The sequence below is a fragment of the Oryctolagus cuniculus genome, chromosome X (genome assembly GCF_051225735.1).
Source record: "Oryctolagus cuniculus isolate XC-2025 breed Fujian yellow rabbit chromosome X, ASM5122573v1, whole genome shotgun sequence".
Lineage (NCBI taxonomy): Eukaryota > Metazoa > Chordata > Mammalia > Lagomorpha > Leporidae > Oryctolagus > Oryctolagus cuniculus.
In genome coordinates, this window is record NC_142888.1 from 54,521,979 (window position 1) to 54,537,786 (window position 15,808).

Here is a 15,808-nt window from a genome sequence, read left to right on the forward strand (position 1 = left end):
GACTGGCTCCTCCCCACGCTCTGGCTTCCTGTCTTTGCCACACAGTCTCTCTCTTTCCTATGTGTTTCCTCCATGATACTATCTACTGTGATGTGATGTAACCAAGGGGGCTCTCACCAGAGGCCAAAGCAATGGCACCACCTAATCTTGGACTTTTAGCCTCCAAAACTGTGAGCTAAATAAATCTCTTTTTCTTTAAAAAACACTCAGTCTCAGGTATGAGGGTACTTCAGAATGTTTGGGGAAAATGCATATTGAAAAAACTATGCAAAAATTTCAAACAATTGTACACCAAAATAAACTAATTTTTTAATTTCATTTTTCCACAAATGTTTTGATGTTCCTTTATGTTATATGTTTCATCATGTTACATTATATTAACAAAAAACAGACTAATACACTCACCAACTTTGCTTTCATCTTAGGGCTTTTGTACTGGTAATTCCCTTTGTCAGGAACACTCTTCCTTCAGCTGTCTCTGCAGACTACATCCTTATTCCCTTCAGGTCTTTGTTCTTATGTCACCTTCCCAATGAGACAGTTTCTACCTACCCCATGTAAAATTGACGTCAGGGTGGATGTTTGTCCTGGTGGTTAAGATGCTGCTTGGGATTTCTGCATCCCACATCAGAGTGCCTGGGTTTGAGTCCCAGGTGCACTCCTTATTCCAGATTACTGCTGATGTGCACCCTGGGAGGCAGCAGGTGATGGCTTAGGTGATTTGGTTCCTACCACCCCTTTAGGAGGCTTGGGTGGAGTTCCCAGCTCTTGATTTTAGCCTGTCCCAGCCCTGGCTATTGTGGGCATTTGGGGGAGTGAAACAGTGGATGGAAGACCTCTCTCTCTGCCTCTGCCTCTGCTCTGCCTCTGTCTCTCTGTAATGCTTCCTTTCAAATAATAAACAAACAGATATTTAAAAAAATAGGACACAGAACAGATTTGAGCCCTTTTTATTCTCATCACAAACTGGGCAGAAACCAGCTTTGGGTATGTATATGAACTCAAGTGTGCCTCAGTGTCCTTTACTGCTTTTTTCTCTCCTATCATCCAGTAAAGCCATTAGGTATTTGTTCTGTACATCACTTGACTTGGGCCATGATACTGCTTCCTAGTGGCCACAGGCACAGGTTCCTATTCACCATGTCTAAACAAATTGGTGAATTTCCAGTACCCTCTGTATTCTGCCAACTGTTGTAGTCACATGACTTTGCATATCTAATATACACATAATCTCAACACATGAAGAGGATGAGAGTTGTGTGTGTGTGTGTGTGTGTGTGTGGTGGTATTTGAAATATAACCATTGTGGACCTGGAGCAGGAGCCAGAGTTCAGCCTTGGTTGATACTTTGCTCAGAGCTTCAGTATCCCACTCAGGGGTCTTCCACAAACATGCCATTCTACAAATATATCTTTTAAAGATCTATTTATTTATTTGAAAGGCAAAGTGATCACACACACAGAGAGAGAGAGAGAGAGAGAGGTATCTTCTATCTGCTGGTTCATTCCCCAAATGGCTGTGACAGCCAGGGCTGGGCCAGGCCTAATCCAGGAACCAAGAACTCTATCTGGGTCTCCCCACATGGGTAGTAGGAGCCAAACACTTTGGTCATCTTCCACTGACTTCTCGGTCACATTAGCAGGAAGATAGATAGGAAAGCAGAACAGCTGGGATTCAAAGTGACACCCTGACGTGGGATGCTGATGTCACAAACCACAGCTCAACCCACTGTGCCACAATGCCAGCCCCCAAATATTTTTTAAAAAAGGTTTATTTATTTGAAAGTCAGAGTTTTACACACACACACACACACAGAGAGAGAGAGAGAGAGAGAGAGAGAGAGGTCTTCCATCGCTGGTTCACTCCCCAATTGGCCGCAAAGGCCAGAGCTGTGCCAATCTGAAGCCCAGAGCCAGGAGCTTCTTCTGGGTCTCCCATGGTGGGGGGCAAGGGCTCAAGGACTTGGTCCATCTTTTATTGCTTTCCCAGTCCATAGCAGAGAGCTGGATTGGAAGTGGAGCAGCCGGGATTCGAACTGGCGCCCATATAGGATACTGGCACTGCAGGCAGTGGCTTTACCCGCTATGCCACAGCACCAACGCCCTAGATAGCTTGATAATAGAATATAATCTGGGATCTTCAAAGGACCCTAAGCCTTATTTGCACATTTAATGAATGATGAACCTGAGACCCAGAGGGAGGAAGAAACTTGCCCAGCACATGGAGAAATTGAAATCCCTGCTCCTTGCCTTGTAATCTGGTCCTCTTTTGAACAGTAGATATTAAATTTTTTCTTATGGGGTACCCCAAGTGAAGAGAGTGCCTAAAAGCAGCAGAAATATTGTGCTTGAAACCAATGTATGGCATATGTTCAAAGATCCCTTGAAACTACAGGTAGTACCAAACCCTGCATATGCTGTTTTTTCCAATATATACAAAACTATGATGAAGTTTAATTTTTTATTAGGCACTGTAAGAGACTGATACTGAAACATATACTGAAATAAAAGTTATGTGAATGCGTTCCCTTTCTCTCTTAAAATACATTTTTGTATTGTACTCACCCTTCTCCTTACCCTTGGTTGACCATGGAAACTGAAACCGTGAAGAAGAAGGGATTACTGTATAATACATGGTGCCTACTTACCCAGAGAATTTCATCTTAGCAATAATTAAGGGATATGTAATGGGACTTTTGCAAGCAGGTGCATGTTAGTTCATAGTCTTATAACTTCATTTTAACAAATCAAATCCAGAACACATTTAATTAATCTTGTCAATCCAATCCGCTAAGCAGGTCTGATACTGCAATTTGCAAAGTAGGAGTTTAATCAACGGCAGCATTGCCTCTTTCCTTTTGAATTTTTTGACAGTTTGAAGCATCAAGTTCACACACGTACTTTGATAATAGGCTTATTGGGAATTATGTTTTTTTCTGCGATAGGTTGGCTGCCCCTGAAAACAGACTCTGAAGTGGAGATTTACATTCAGGAAGTTAATTGGGGAGTGATCTTGAGAACAACATCTGAGAGAGAATAAAAGAAGCAGAATTGAGTAGAAGGAGAAGTTGCTACAGAGGACTCAGTCAACATCCTGAGGAGCTCTGACATTGGGATGACCCTTCCGGGAGTGTTTCAAATTGAGGCATGGGGCTGCATCTTTGTATCCTCACTTGGACCTGTCAATGGATGTAGTCTACCCTGGGGAAGATAAAGGTGTAAAACATTGTGTAGGGACATCCCTCCTCGGCCTAGAACAATTCCTGTGGAGGGAATTAGTGATCCCCGGTAGGAAACATTCCTGCTAATCACAGGTATGAGTGCCTGAGTTCTTCACAGGGGATGATGGTGTATACTACAGTATGCACCATACTTTCTTGCCTTTAGGTTTGGCCCTCCCCAACTTCTCCACAGCACCATCTTCAAATGCTATGTTGCACTCATTCCTCACTTTATTCTTTTTAAAAAAATATTTATTTGAAAGTCAGAGTTACGCAGAGAAAGAAGGAGAGGCAGAGAGAGAGAGAGAGAGAGAGAGAGAGAGAGAGAGAGGTCTTCCATCCACTGGTTCACTCCCAGGTTAGCTACAACAGCCAGAGCTGTGCTGATCCAAGCCAGGAGCCAGGAGCTTCCTCTGGGTCTTCCTACACAGGTGCAGGGGCCCAAGGACTTGGGCCACCCTCCATGCCTTCCTAGGCCATAGCAGAGAGCTGGATCGGAAGTAGAGCAGCTGGGACTCAAACCAGCGCCCATATGGGATGCCAGCACTGCAGGTGGCAGCTTTACCCACTACGCCACAGCATCAGCCCCCTCGCCTTATTCTTTACACCCTTAAGGCTGTACCAGGGTTCTGCAAAATTGTGGTTCTCTTTGGTTTATGTAAATTTTTATTTGTTTTTTTAAAATCTACTTGAAAGGTAGAATGAGGGGGGGGCACAAGGTGAAAGCCAGGAGCCCAGAGCTCCATCTGGATTTCCCACATGGGTGGTAGGGGCCCAAACACTTGGGCCATCACCTGCTGCATCCCAGGATGAACTAACAGGAAGCTGGACTGGAAGCAGAGGAGCCTGGACTCAAACTGGCACTATGAAATTGGGTACAGTATTCCAAGCAGCAGTTTAATCCACTGTGTCACATTGCCTACCATTTATTTATTTACTTACTTACTTATTTGTTTGCATTTACTTGAAAGGCAGAGAGACAGAGATCTCCCATCCACTCTTTAAATCCCAAATACCTCCAACAGCCAGAGTTGAACCACTTGGGTCTCCTACTTGGGTAGCAGTGGCCCAAGGCCTTGAGCCATCATCTGTTGCCTCCCAGGATGCATCAGCAGTAAGTTGGATTTGAAGCAGAGTAGCTGAGACTCCAACCAGTCACTCCAATATGGGATATGGGTGTCTCAAGAGGCACCTTAACCTACTGCATCACAACGCCCACCTCATCAGTTATTTTCTTTCTTTCTTTCTTTCTTTCTTTCTTTCTTTCTTTCTTTCTTTCTTTCTTTCTTTCTTTCTTTCAAAAATATTTATTTATTTACTTGGAAGTCAGAGTTACACACAGAGAGAAGATGAGGCAGAGAGAGACAGAGAGAGAAAGAGAGAGGGGAGAGAGAGGTCTTCCATCCACTGGTTCACTCCCCAGATGACTGCAACAGTCGGAGCTGGGCCAATCCAAAACCAGGAGCGAGGAGCTTCTTCTGGGTCTCCCATGTGGGTTCAGGAGCCCAAGGACTTGGGCCATCTTCTACTGCTATCCCAGGCCATAGCAGAGAGCTGGATTGGAAGTGGAGCAGCCAGGACTCAAACCGGTGCCCATATGGGATACTGGCACTGCAGGCGGCGGCTTTACCCGCTACGCCACAGCACCGGCCCTCCCATCAGTTCTCAATACATCCATTTTACAGTTTCTCTTTCGTATCTTTTATCCCAGGTCTATTCTTCTATGCTCGATCTGTGTATCCTGGCTCACATACCCTACCAGGAATAATAAGATCCACAAAGAAAGCTTTTTACTACAAGTAAACTAATCTCAAAGAGCTAGCAACATATATTTGAAAAGTGACTAAAATTTTTTTTAGAACCTGTCATTTGTGGAGGCCATTATACTAAATGAAATAAGCCAGACACAGAAAGGCAAATACTATATGATCTCACTTATATGTGGAATATAAAAAAGTCAAACTCAGAGAAGCAGTGAGTAGAATGGTGGTTTTCAAGTTTTGGTGGGGGTGGGTAGATTGGGGGAGATGTTGTCAAAGAGTGCAAAATTTTAGTTATAAAATGAATAAGCGGGGCTGGCGCTGTGGTATAGTAGGTGAAGCCGCTGCCTGCAGTGCTGACCTCCCATATGGGCACCAGTTCGAGTCTCAGCTGCTCCACTTCTGACCCGGATCTCTGCTATGGCCTGGGGAGGCAGTGGAAGATGGCCCAGTCCTTGGGTCCCTGCACCTGCGTGGGAGACCTGGAAGAAGCTCCTGGCTCCTGGCTTTGGATCAGCCCAGCTCCAGCCATTGCCACCATTTTGATGAGTGAACCAGCAGATGGAAATCCTTTCTCTCTGTCTCTCCTTCTCTCTGTAATTCTACCTCTCAAATAAATAAATAAATCTTTAATAAAATGAATAAGCCCTGAGAATCTGATGTATGGCACAGTGACTATAGTTAATAATATTTTATACTTGAAATTCGCAAAGAGAAATCTTAAGTGTTCTCACCATAATCACAAGAAGTGTTAATTATGCGAGGTGATAGATGTGCTAAGCAGCTTTATTGTGGTAATCATGATATAATATATAACAAGCCATCACATTGTATAACTTAAATATATACATTTTTATTGTTTATTGAGTTATCTGAAAGGAAGAGTGACAAGGAAGGAGGGTCTCTCTCTCTCTCTCTCTCACACACACATACACACACGCAGAGAGAGAGAGAGAGAGAGAAAGGTCTTCCATTCATTGGTTCACTCCCCAAATGATTGCAATAACTGGGACTGAGCCAGGCTGAAACCAGGAGCCAGGAACTCCATCTAGGTCTCCCATGTGGATGGCAGAAACTCAAGCACTTGGGCCATCTGCTGCCTTCCCAGACCCATCAGCAGGAAACTGGGTCAGAAACGGAGCAGCCAGGACTTGAACTGGCACTCTGATGTGGGATATGAGTGTTTCAAGCGGTGGTTGCTTAACCAGCTGCTCCATGATACCTACCTGTACACAATTTTTATAAATAAGCAAGCAAGCAAGCAAGCAAACAATAACAGTATCAGGAATTAATGAAGTTTGAAAGCAGGAGAAGTAGACAGTAAAGAAGGTAAGATACGGGGCCAGCGCTGTGGCACAGCGGATTAACACCCTGGCATCCCACATGGGTGCCAGTTCAAGACCTGGCTGCTCTACTTTTGATCCAGCTCTCTGCTGTGGCCTGGGAAAGCAGTGGAAGATGGTCCAAGTCCTTGGGCCCCTGCACCCGCATGGGAGACCCGGAAGAAGATCCTGGCTCCTGGCTTCAGATCAGCGCAGCTCAGGCTGTTGCAGCCAATTGGGGAGTGAACCATCTGATGGAAGACTCTTTCTCTCTCTCTCTCTCTCTGCCTCTTTGCCTCTCCTTCTCTGTGTAACTCTGACTTTCAAATAAATAAATAAATCTTAAAAAAAAAAAGGTAAAATACACATTTGAAAAGATAGCCATGTAGACATTTTAGAATCCAAAATAGGCCGGCGCCGCGGCTCACTAGGCTAATCCTCCGCCTTGCGGCGCCGGCACACCGGGTTCTAGTCCCGGTTGGGGCGCCGGATTCTGTCCCGGTTGCCCCTCTTCCAGGCCAGCTCTCTGCTGTGGCCAGGGAGTGCAGTGGAGGATGGCCCAAGTGCTTGGGAGACCAGGATAAGTACCTGGCTCCTGCCATTGGATCAGCGCGGTGCGCCGGCCGCCGCGCGCCAGCCGCGGCAGCCATTGGAAAAAAAAAAAGAATCCAAAATAAGAACCAAGGTAATGTATACACATCTGCAAGGTAATACAAATATTCATTTAGATAGAAAAGTGAATCACAGTAAGAAGGATGTTCAAAAAGCTCACAAAAAACCTGTGCATGGATTTCAAAACTTTTTTGCATCAAAATAAACTTAATTTCATTCTTCCACAAACTGTTTGAAGTATACTTATATTTGTTCCAGAGTATTAGTTATTCTTTTAGTTAGCATATTTTCTACTAATTCATAAGCAATTTAAAATCACAGTGCAGTAGATTAAACATCACCAAAGTCAATTTGAATAAAGGAATTCTGGGAGCCTAGCACACAAAAGAATTGCCAGAGTTCATCAGAGAATAAGTATTAATAGAACATTATATCAGGTTCATAGGTTAAATCTAGTATCGCAGGTAAGATATTATCTAGTTAAAAAAAAGATATTATCTAGTACAAATGTAAAGTGTGATAAACAGTTGAAGAACATAACCTGGACTAATTTGAGGACCTGTGTTGTAGAAACGCATTGGCCTGATTAAGCTTTAATGCCTGCTTCTGCACTTACAAAGGGTCTTCAAAAAGTTCATGGAAAATGCATATTATGGAAAAGAAACTACGCATGATTGCAATTTTTTTGTACCAAAACAAACATCTTTTAATTTCATTTTTTTCACAAACTTTTTGAAGTACCCTTGCATTGCTGTGTGAGGTTATTAAGTACTTGTTCTCACTAGGCCTCGATTTTCTTATCTGTAAAATGGGGAAAATATAGGGCCTATCTCCTTAGGTTGCTGGAAGGTTTAAATGAGATAATTAGGGGCAGGCGTTTGGCACAGAGGTTAAGTTGCTGCTTGGGATGCCCACATACCACATTGGAGTCCATGGGTTCAGGTCCTGGGTCTGTTTCTGATCTAGCTTCCTGCTAATGCACATTCTGGGAGGCAGCAGATGATGGATCAAGTGCTTTGGTTCCTGCCACACCCACATGGGAGATCTTTATATAGTTCCAGGCTCCCAGCTTTGGCCTGGCCCAAGCCCAGATGTTGCTGGCATTTGGGGAGTGAACCAGCAGACAGAAGGTATCCATCTCTCTGTTTCTCTCTGTCTCTTTCTTTCAAATAAATAAAATAAATGAATTATTTTTAAAAGTGAGATAATTAGAGGACGGAATTGTGGCGCAGCATCCCATATGGGTATTCGTTCTAGTCCCAGCTGCTCCACTTCCAATCTAGTTCTCTGTTAATGTGCCTGAGAAAGCAGCAAAAGATGACCCAAGCACTTGGGCTCTTACATGCATTGGGAGATCCAGATGAAGCTCCTGGCTTCAGCCTGGTCCAGCCTCAGCCTTTGTGGCTATTTGGGGAGTGAACCAGCTGATGGAAGATTAATCTCCCTCTCCCCCCCCAAACTGTTCCTTTCAAATAAATAAATATTTTTAAAAAGTAAAAAATAAAATGAGATAATTAAAGCACACTGCTTTGATAGAAAATAGGGTTTAATATTAAGTATCTTTGGTTGTCTTCCAACTCTGCAAATTTATGATATTGCTTTAAATTAGGCCTGAAATCTCAATTTTCTCACCACCTGTAAAGCAGAATAATAAAATAGGCCTAACCACTTCACAATGTTAAATGAGATAACCTATATAAAAGTACACAAAAGTGTTTCATAGAGGCACTATATGGATGCATGTGAAGGATTCCTATTAGTATAGGCAATTGACCTGCTGTTTCTCTTAATTTTTAGGGATTATCTTAAATTTATAGCTCAAAACCTGAAATGAAGTTTACCGCCATCTCAATTATTGCTGGAGAATTTTCCAGCTTTTTGTTTTATCTGGCTTTGCTCCTCCATCAAAATGTGAGAAGCAAGAGAACTGAACTCAAATTTGTCAATTCTGCTATTAATATTTATGATGAAGGTTTCCATATTGCCTAACATTATCCTTTGGTTTTCAAAGATCTATACTATCCATGACTTCCACAACAATGGAGAATTTCATGATCATCACTCATTTTTCTTTGTATCTGTTCTAGCATTTAGCAAACAGGGGAAATTGGTGAATAAGTCTCAATCAGTACTTGTTAACTGAATTATTTCATGAAACTGTAGCCCTGAATCTAGAAAACTAGATTTAGAGCCAAAGTACTAAGCTTCCAGTCTTAGCTCTGTTCCTTTTTGGATGTGTGACTTGGACAACTCACATTAGGAAAAGGAATTACACAAGTATTGTCTGTAAATGGGGAATGTATATGGAACTCTCCATAAATTATAAAACTCAAGATGTTATTACTATTAATCAATAGTGAATTGTGTTTTAAGTGCCTTAAAAAATTAAACTGACAAGATAGGTAGGCCTGCTAATGCTTAAGGTTAATATAGGTAAGTGTATGCATCAGCATTCCCTATGTGAGTGAAAACAGCAGACTGACAATTGTATCATTCTAATTCATATTCTGTGGCATTGAGAACGAGGCCACTGGCCTGATGAGACACAGGACAAAACTATAGTGGTTTTGGTCCCAGGATGTCTTACAATACCATTTTAAATTTATCACAGCATTTAAATTACTGTTAATGATACAATACTGCATTGCACTGTTTTCCCTTATTCAGTGGCAAATTAGCCATTCAATTGTTCCTGCCCACTTCAAGTTAGCAGATGCAGCTTTTAAACCCAGAGAGTCTTTGATTCTCATTGTGTGCTAGGTGAAAAGATGCACAGGCTTTCAAAAGTGAGTGGGATTACAATTCTAGGTTGCAATTCTTATCATCCAATCAAATGTAAGCTCTCTGCATTATAATTACTGCTAATAGCCTACTGAACTGGAGGGTCAGGCACAAAGCAGAGAAAGAAAGAGAGAAAAATACTACTAATAACAAACCCAAAACAACAAACAAACAATGGGAAACAGAGCCAGGTCCAAGTCTCACCAAAGGCCTGGATATGCCTTTATTTTGTGATTTGTATTTTTCAGACTCTCTGCATGCATGGGTTATGTTCATGTGTGGAAGAAGGAAATTCAAGAATTGGCTTTTTGAGGCCAGCACTGTGGCATAAAGTTAAGCCTCCACCTGCAGTGCTGACATCCCATATGGGCACGGGTTCGAGTCCCAGCTGCTTCATTTCTGAACCAGCTCTCTACTAATGTTCCTGCGAAAGCAGTGGAAGATGGCCCAAGTACTTAGGTCCCCACACCAATGTGGGAGACCAGGAGGAAGCGCCTGGCTCCTGGCTTCAGATTGGCCCAGCCCTTGCCATTGCAGCCATTTGGGGAGTGAATCAGTGGATGGAACATTTCTTTCTCTCTCCTATCTCTGGCTTTCAAATAAATAAACCTTTTTATAAAAAAAAAAAAGAATCGGTTTTTTGGAACTAAAATAAAGTTATAGAAATTGGTGAAATGTTTTGGGTGTCAGATAGTTAATGCATCTCATTTTATAGACGGGGAAAGGCAAGCCTAGAGAGGGAAAGGATTTGTCAAATGTTGCTCGATAATTTTGGGGCAGAATAAGCAGATTGCTGACTTTCAAGTGGTAGCTCACTGAAAAAGGAGTTTCAAAGAGTATTATTTTAAAAAAATCATCATTACTAGGTTACTTGTTAAAAATAAAGATTTTTGGGTCCCCTTTCAGATCTGCTGACTCTGAATCTCAAAGGTGGGCAACAAGAACCTGCATTTTAACAAACTCTGCGGTTGTTCTGATATACACGATGTTTGAAAAGTACTGCCCTGGACACTCCTATCTCAGGCTTTAAACACACTCTTAAACACACACACACACACACACACACACACAACCTCTTTCAAGTATTTAAAAGAAACAGTGAGAGCGGATCTGAAATGCTGCAGAATCCCCATGGTAACAGGTCTTTGTCAATTGTTGGACCCAACCAATAAAGAGAAAAGCTTTAGCGGTCAAGCCCACTTGGGAAGCTGCCAATCGTCGAACATGTGGATGAGGACGGGCTCCACAGCCTGCTAAGCATTTTCACTTCCTCCTCCGGTTACACAGACACGCTAACTGAAGATGCGGTTCCGGAGGTATAATTTCTCTGCCAAGAGGCAAAGTCTGAAAACATGCGCTTTTTGTGTGTAATCATTTGTCACCGTCCACTGCCAGCTTCTCCTGGCTCTACCAATCTCCCAAATTTCTGAACGCAGAAACCCTAGAGGGTTCCGGGAAGACCTAGCAGCCGAGAACCCTTGGCCTCGCCACCGCGTCGGCTTGGTTACGTGGAGGAATCCACGCAGCAGGGGTGACGCAAAGGGTTAACAGGCAGCGCTCTGTAGAGTGGCAGGGAGAGGAGCCAATAGGACGCCTAGGCAGGCGTACGTCTGGTGTGGGTGGGCTTGGGACAAAACGTGTGAAAAGAAACCGAAGGCGGCCTAGGGTTGAGAGGGCAGGTGGGGTTAGAGGTTCGGAGGAGGGGAGTGCTACGGGAAGAGCTCGGGTCCCTCGGCCCCTTCTCTTGTTCTTTTCTCCTTAGGGTTCGGTAGCAGCGGGGACAGCCCGGGGCCCCGTGTATGGCCACGGAGTTACAGTGTCCAGACCCCCTTCCTTGTCAAAACCAGCAAGTAACCGCTGCCTCAACCCCAAACCCCGAGCCGCTGCGACCTGACGACCCAACCTCGGACCATGCCGGCGGAAACAGTGCCTCCGTGGCCAAGCTGACTCTCCTCAAGGGGGACGCTCAGCCTAGTGTGCCCGCCGAGGGGGACACTCAGCCTAGCATGCCCGCCGAGGGGGACCCTCAGGCCTGCGGCGCCACCCTCAACTCTGAGAGTAGCAGTGGCACCGGTGACGGTGGTAACTCGGACGCAGTCGTCGGCGACTCCCTCCTGGGGGACTGTGAACTCTCTTGGCAGATTGGGCCGCAGCTTAAGCTGCTGCCTATGAATGATCAGATTCGGGAGCTGCAGACCATCATCCGCGACAAGTAAGCCCAGATTGGAGGGGGGAAAGGGAGGTGGAGGGTCTTGCAGAAGGTGGGCGGGGACTGGAAGTAGAAGGGCTAAGCGGGTAGTGTTCCGGCCCCCGGGCAAGCTGATCTTTGGAGATTGGGGCAGGGCCTTTTCTTTTGGGGGTGTGTATGGGGGTGGTGTCATGTGACACAAGCCTCCAACCCTCTCGTTCCTAGTCTCCGTGTTTAATTTTGCTTTGTAGAGGTAGCCTCAGGCCGGGCCTCTTTGTCTCTGAGTGATGAATTCTCAGCCATTCTAGGCAGGTAAACGCCCTGGTGTAATCTGCCCAGTACCTGCCCACGTGGTAAATCTACAGCCCAGAAATGGTTATTACCCGAACTTAAGCTGTACCACCAATCACCTCAGGCTTACAAATTGAAATAAAGCAATTTCAAGGCAATTCTGTCCTGCTCTACTGGCCTTCTGACCCTTTAATGTTTTCTACTGTAAATATATCATTTTTATCTAGGATCTTGGAGTTCAGGGTTACCTGGTCACATGAAAGCTTATCATCCAACTCTTAGCAATATCGTTTTACTGTAGGGCCTTTGGCCCTTTGTAATCCTACAAACCAATGTAGCCAGAACTTCTTGTTAAAATGCTATTTTAAAATTTCTCTAAATCTCAGGTGGACATGTGGCATACCACCACTGGACTGGGGATATCCCCATCCCATAGGGGAGTGCCTGGGTTCTAGTTACTGCTGTGCCACAGATTCAGCTTCCTGCTGAATGCACACCCTGAGAGGCAGAAGGTGATGGCTCAAGTGCTTGGGTGCCTGCCACCCTGTGGGAGACTTGGATGGAGTTCCTGGCTCCTGGCCTGATCCTGCGCTGGCTGTTGGCAGAGTTTGGGGGAGTGAACCAGCTGGATGGAGAATCTCTCAGTCTCTGGCTCTCCATTTTTCTCTGTTGTTTTGCTTTCTCTGTTGCTTTTCATTAAAAATAAATTAATGAAAACTTAGAAAAATTTAAGTAAAAGAAATTTCTTTTTTTCTTTCTTTATTTATTTTTATTTGACAGGTAGAGTTATTGACAATGAGAGAGAGACAGAGAGAAAGGTCTTCCTTCCGTTGGTTCATTCCCTAATGATCGGCGCTGCGTCGATCTGAAGCCAGGAGCCAGGTGCTTCTTCCTGGTCTCCCATGTGGGTGCAGGGGCCCAAGCACCTGGGCCATCCTCCACTGCCCTCCTGGGCCACAGCAGAGAGCTGGACTGGAAGAGGAGCAACCGGGAATAGAATCCGGTGCCTATATGGGATGCCAGTGCCACAGGGAGAGGATTAGCTAAGTGAGCCATGGTGCTGGCCTAAGTAAAAGAAATTTCTAATTTCTGTATTGTAGATGGGTTTTCTCAAGGAAAATGTGTACCATGATGAACTGTAGTTGGTTTCTTTATTGACAGCACTTTGAGTAGCTGAATAAATTCAGGTTGTTAAAACACCCCGTTTTCAGTGGTGGGCCAGGCCTTGATCTTTTAAAAATGGCTACTGAATGACAAGGTGCCACTCCCTGAATCAGACTCCAGTAACTTTTTCTTCATACTGTTTTAATAGACCCCTAATTTGTTTCCCTGCCTGCGCTTTTTCTCTCTTCCACATACCCACACATTACTGTACAACCAATCTTCTTAAATATACAGCTTTGATTTAGTAACTGCCATACTCAGCAGCCTTTTTTGGTTTCTTCGAGTCTACCAAATAAAGTCCAGGATTATTGGCTTGATATTAAGGCCTCTCTTATGGTTCCTAGGATCTATTCTGAATCATTCCTGCTTCTATTCCCATTTAGAATTCCCTGTATCCTCATTATTTATGTCTGTTCAGATCCTGTCTATTCTTCACAGTCAAACCCAACTTTGAATGTGTACCTCTACCAAGAAAGTTTCCTTTATTTTAATTTTTAAAGAGTTATTTATCTGTTTGAAAGGCAGAGTGACAGAGGAAGAGATCTTCCATTTTCTGGTTCACTTCCCAGATGCCTACAATGTCCAGGGCTGGGCTGGGCTGAAGTCAGAAGCCAGGAACTCCATTCAGGTCTCCCACATGAGTGGTAGGAATCCAGGCACTTGGGCCATCCATCATCTGCTGCCTCTCAGTCACATTAGCTGGAAGCTGGATTGGAAGTGGTGGTAGGACTTGACCCTAGGAACTCTAATCTGGGATACAGGCATCCCAAGTGGCAGGTTAACCTGCTGTGCCATAATGCCTGCTCCAAGAAGGTTTTCTTTCAGTATTTTTCCTGGGTGATTTTCCTGGCCTTTTTTTAAAAATTGATTTATTTATTTGAAAGGCAGAGTTACAGACAAAGGGAGAGATACAGAGAGAGAATCTTCCATCTGCTAGTTTACTTCCCAAATAGCCAGGGCTGGGCCAGACCAAAGCCAGGAGCCTGGAATTCCATCCAAGTGTCTCACTTGGAGTGGCAGGGGCCCAAGCACTTGGGGTATCTTCTGCTTTCTCAGGTGGATCCCAGGGAGCTGCGTGGGAAGTGGAGCAGCTGAGACTCAAACCGGCACTCCTGTAGGATGCTGGCATCCCAGGTGGCAAAATAACTCCCTTCCCTGGCCTTTTTAATGGAAGATTACCTTCTCTTCTGTTAGGTTATTTTTTCAGAAAGCTGCTGGTTTTTTGTTTGTTTTTAAAATTTAAGAGAGAGAGAGAGTGAGCGAGTGAGCTCTTATCCCCTGGCCTACCACCCCAAAGCCTATAGCCAGGAGTTAGGAACTCAATCTAGGTCTCCCACCTGGATGGCGGGAACTCAACTGCTTTAGTCATCACCATTGCCTCCTAGGGTCCACACTAGAAGGAGCAGGAGCCAGGCACTCCATGTGGGATATAGTTGTCCTGGCATCTTAACTGCCAGGCCAAATATCCACTCCCATATTCCAATTTTTTTTTAAACTTTTATTTATTTGAGAGGCAGAGAGACAAAATTGTGTGTGTGTGTGTGTGTGTGTGTGTGGAGAAAGAGAGAGAGAGTGAGAGAGCACTTCCATCTGCTGTTCCACTCCCCAAATGCCTGCAATGGACCAGGAGCTGGGAACCTGGGCCAGGAACCCAATCCAGGTCTCCCACCTGGGTAGCAGGAAGCTGAACTTGAGCTATCACTGCTGCCTTCCAAGGTCTACATTAGTAGGAAGTTCAAGTCAGGAGGAGAGCTCAACCCAGGCATTGACAGTGGATGCAGGAGTCATAACCAGTGTCTTAACCATTAGACCAAATGCCCACCCCCCTATTTTGTATATTATTTATATATTGATTTTATGTTGACTATTGGATTTGAAGTTCCCTAAGGACAGAAATCTTTTACATTTTTGAATTCCAACCATACCCTGCAAGTAGTAGATGCTTAGGGACTGGCATTGCAATGCAGCAGGTTAAACTGCCACTTGGGATGCCCACATCCCATTATCAGCATGCTGATTTCAGTATTGGTTGCAGTCCTGGCTGCGTTGCTTCTGATCCAGCTTCTTGCTAATGTATCTTGGGAGGCAGCAGATTCTGACTCAAATGCTTGGGTCTATCACCAATGTGGGAGAACTAGATGGAGTTCTGGGTTCCTGGCTTTGGCCTAGCCCAGCTGTTGTGGACATTTGGGGAGTGAACCAATGAATGGAAGCTCTCTCTGTGTCTCTCTTTCTTTGTCACTCTGCCTTTCAAATAAATAAATAAATCTTTAAAAAATAGATTCTCAATTACTGAAGGTTCTTACTAATTCTTAATATTTATAAAACTATACTATTTAAATGTTTTAAATTAGTATTACAAACTACTATGATCATGTGCTCTAAGAGATGAAGCAGTTATCTTAACAAATAGGAAGCATAACATCGGTAGTTATGGAGGTAGTTGAAATAAAACATATGAAATAAATAT

General features: G+C 44.1%; 1 protein-coding gene across 6 annotated transcripts in view; it reads left to right on the top strand.

The window, feature by feature from the left end:
• UPRT (uracil phosphoribosyltransferase homolog) overlaps positions 1 to 15,808 on the top strand; it is a 125,500-nt gene that overhangs the window by 55,903 nt on the left and 53,789 nt on the right. For 3 of the 6 annotated variants that reach the window (XR_016228399.1, XM_089324856.1, XM_008248849.5), the window contains exon 1: positions 11,333 to 11,907. The exons of 1 other annotated variant lie outside the window; for it this stretch is intronic. Coding sequence is in view for 3 of the 5 variants with exons in the window: in XM_089324856.1 (XP_089180982.1) it covers positions 11,495 to 11,907 (413 nt within the window). In the remaining 2 variants the exon portion in view is untranslated. Of the gene's footprint in view, positions 1 to 11,307; positions 11,908 to 15,808 lie in introns of those variants that run through there. 2 more of the 6 variants (XM_002721822.6, XR_515197.5) reach the window with 2 other exon arrangements.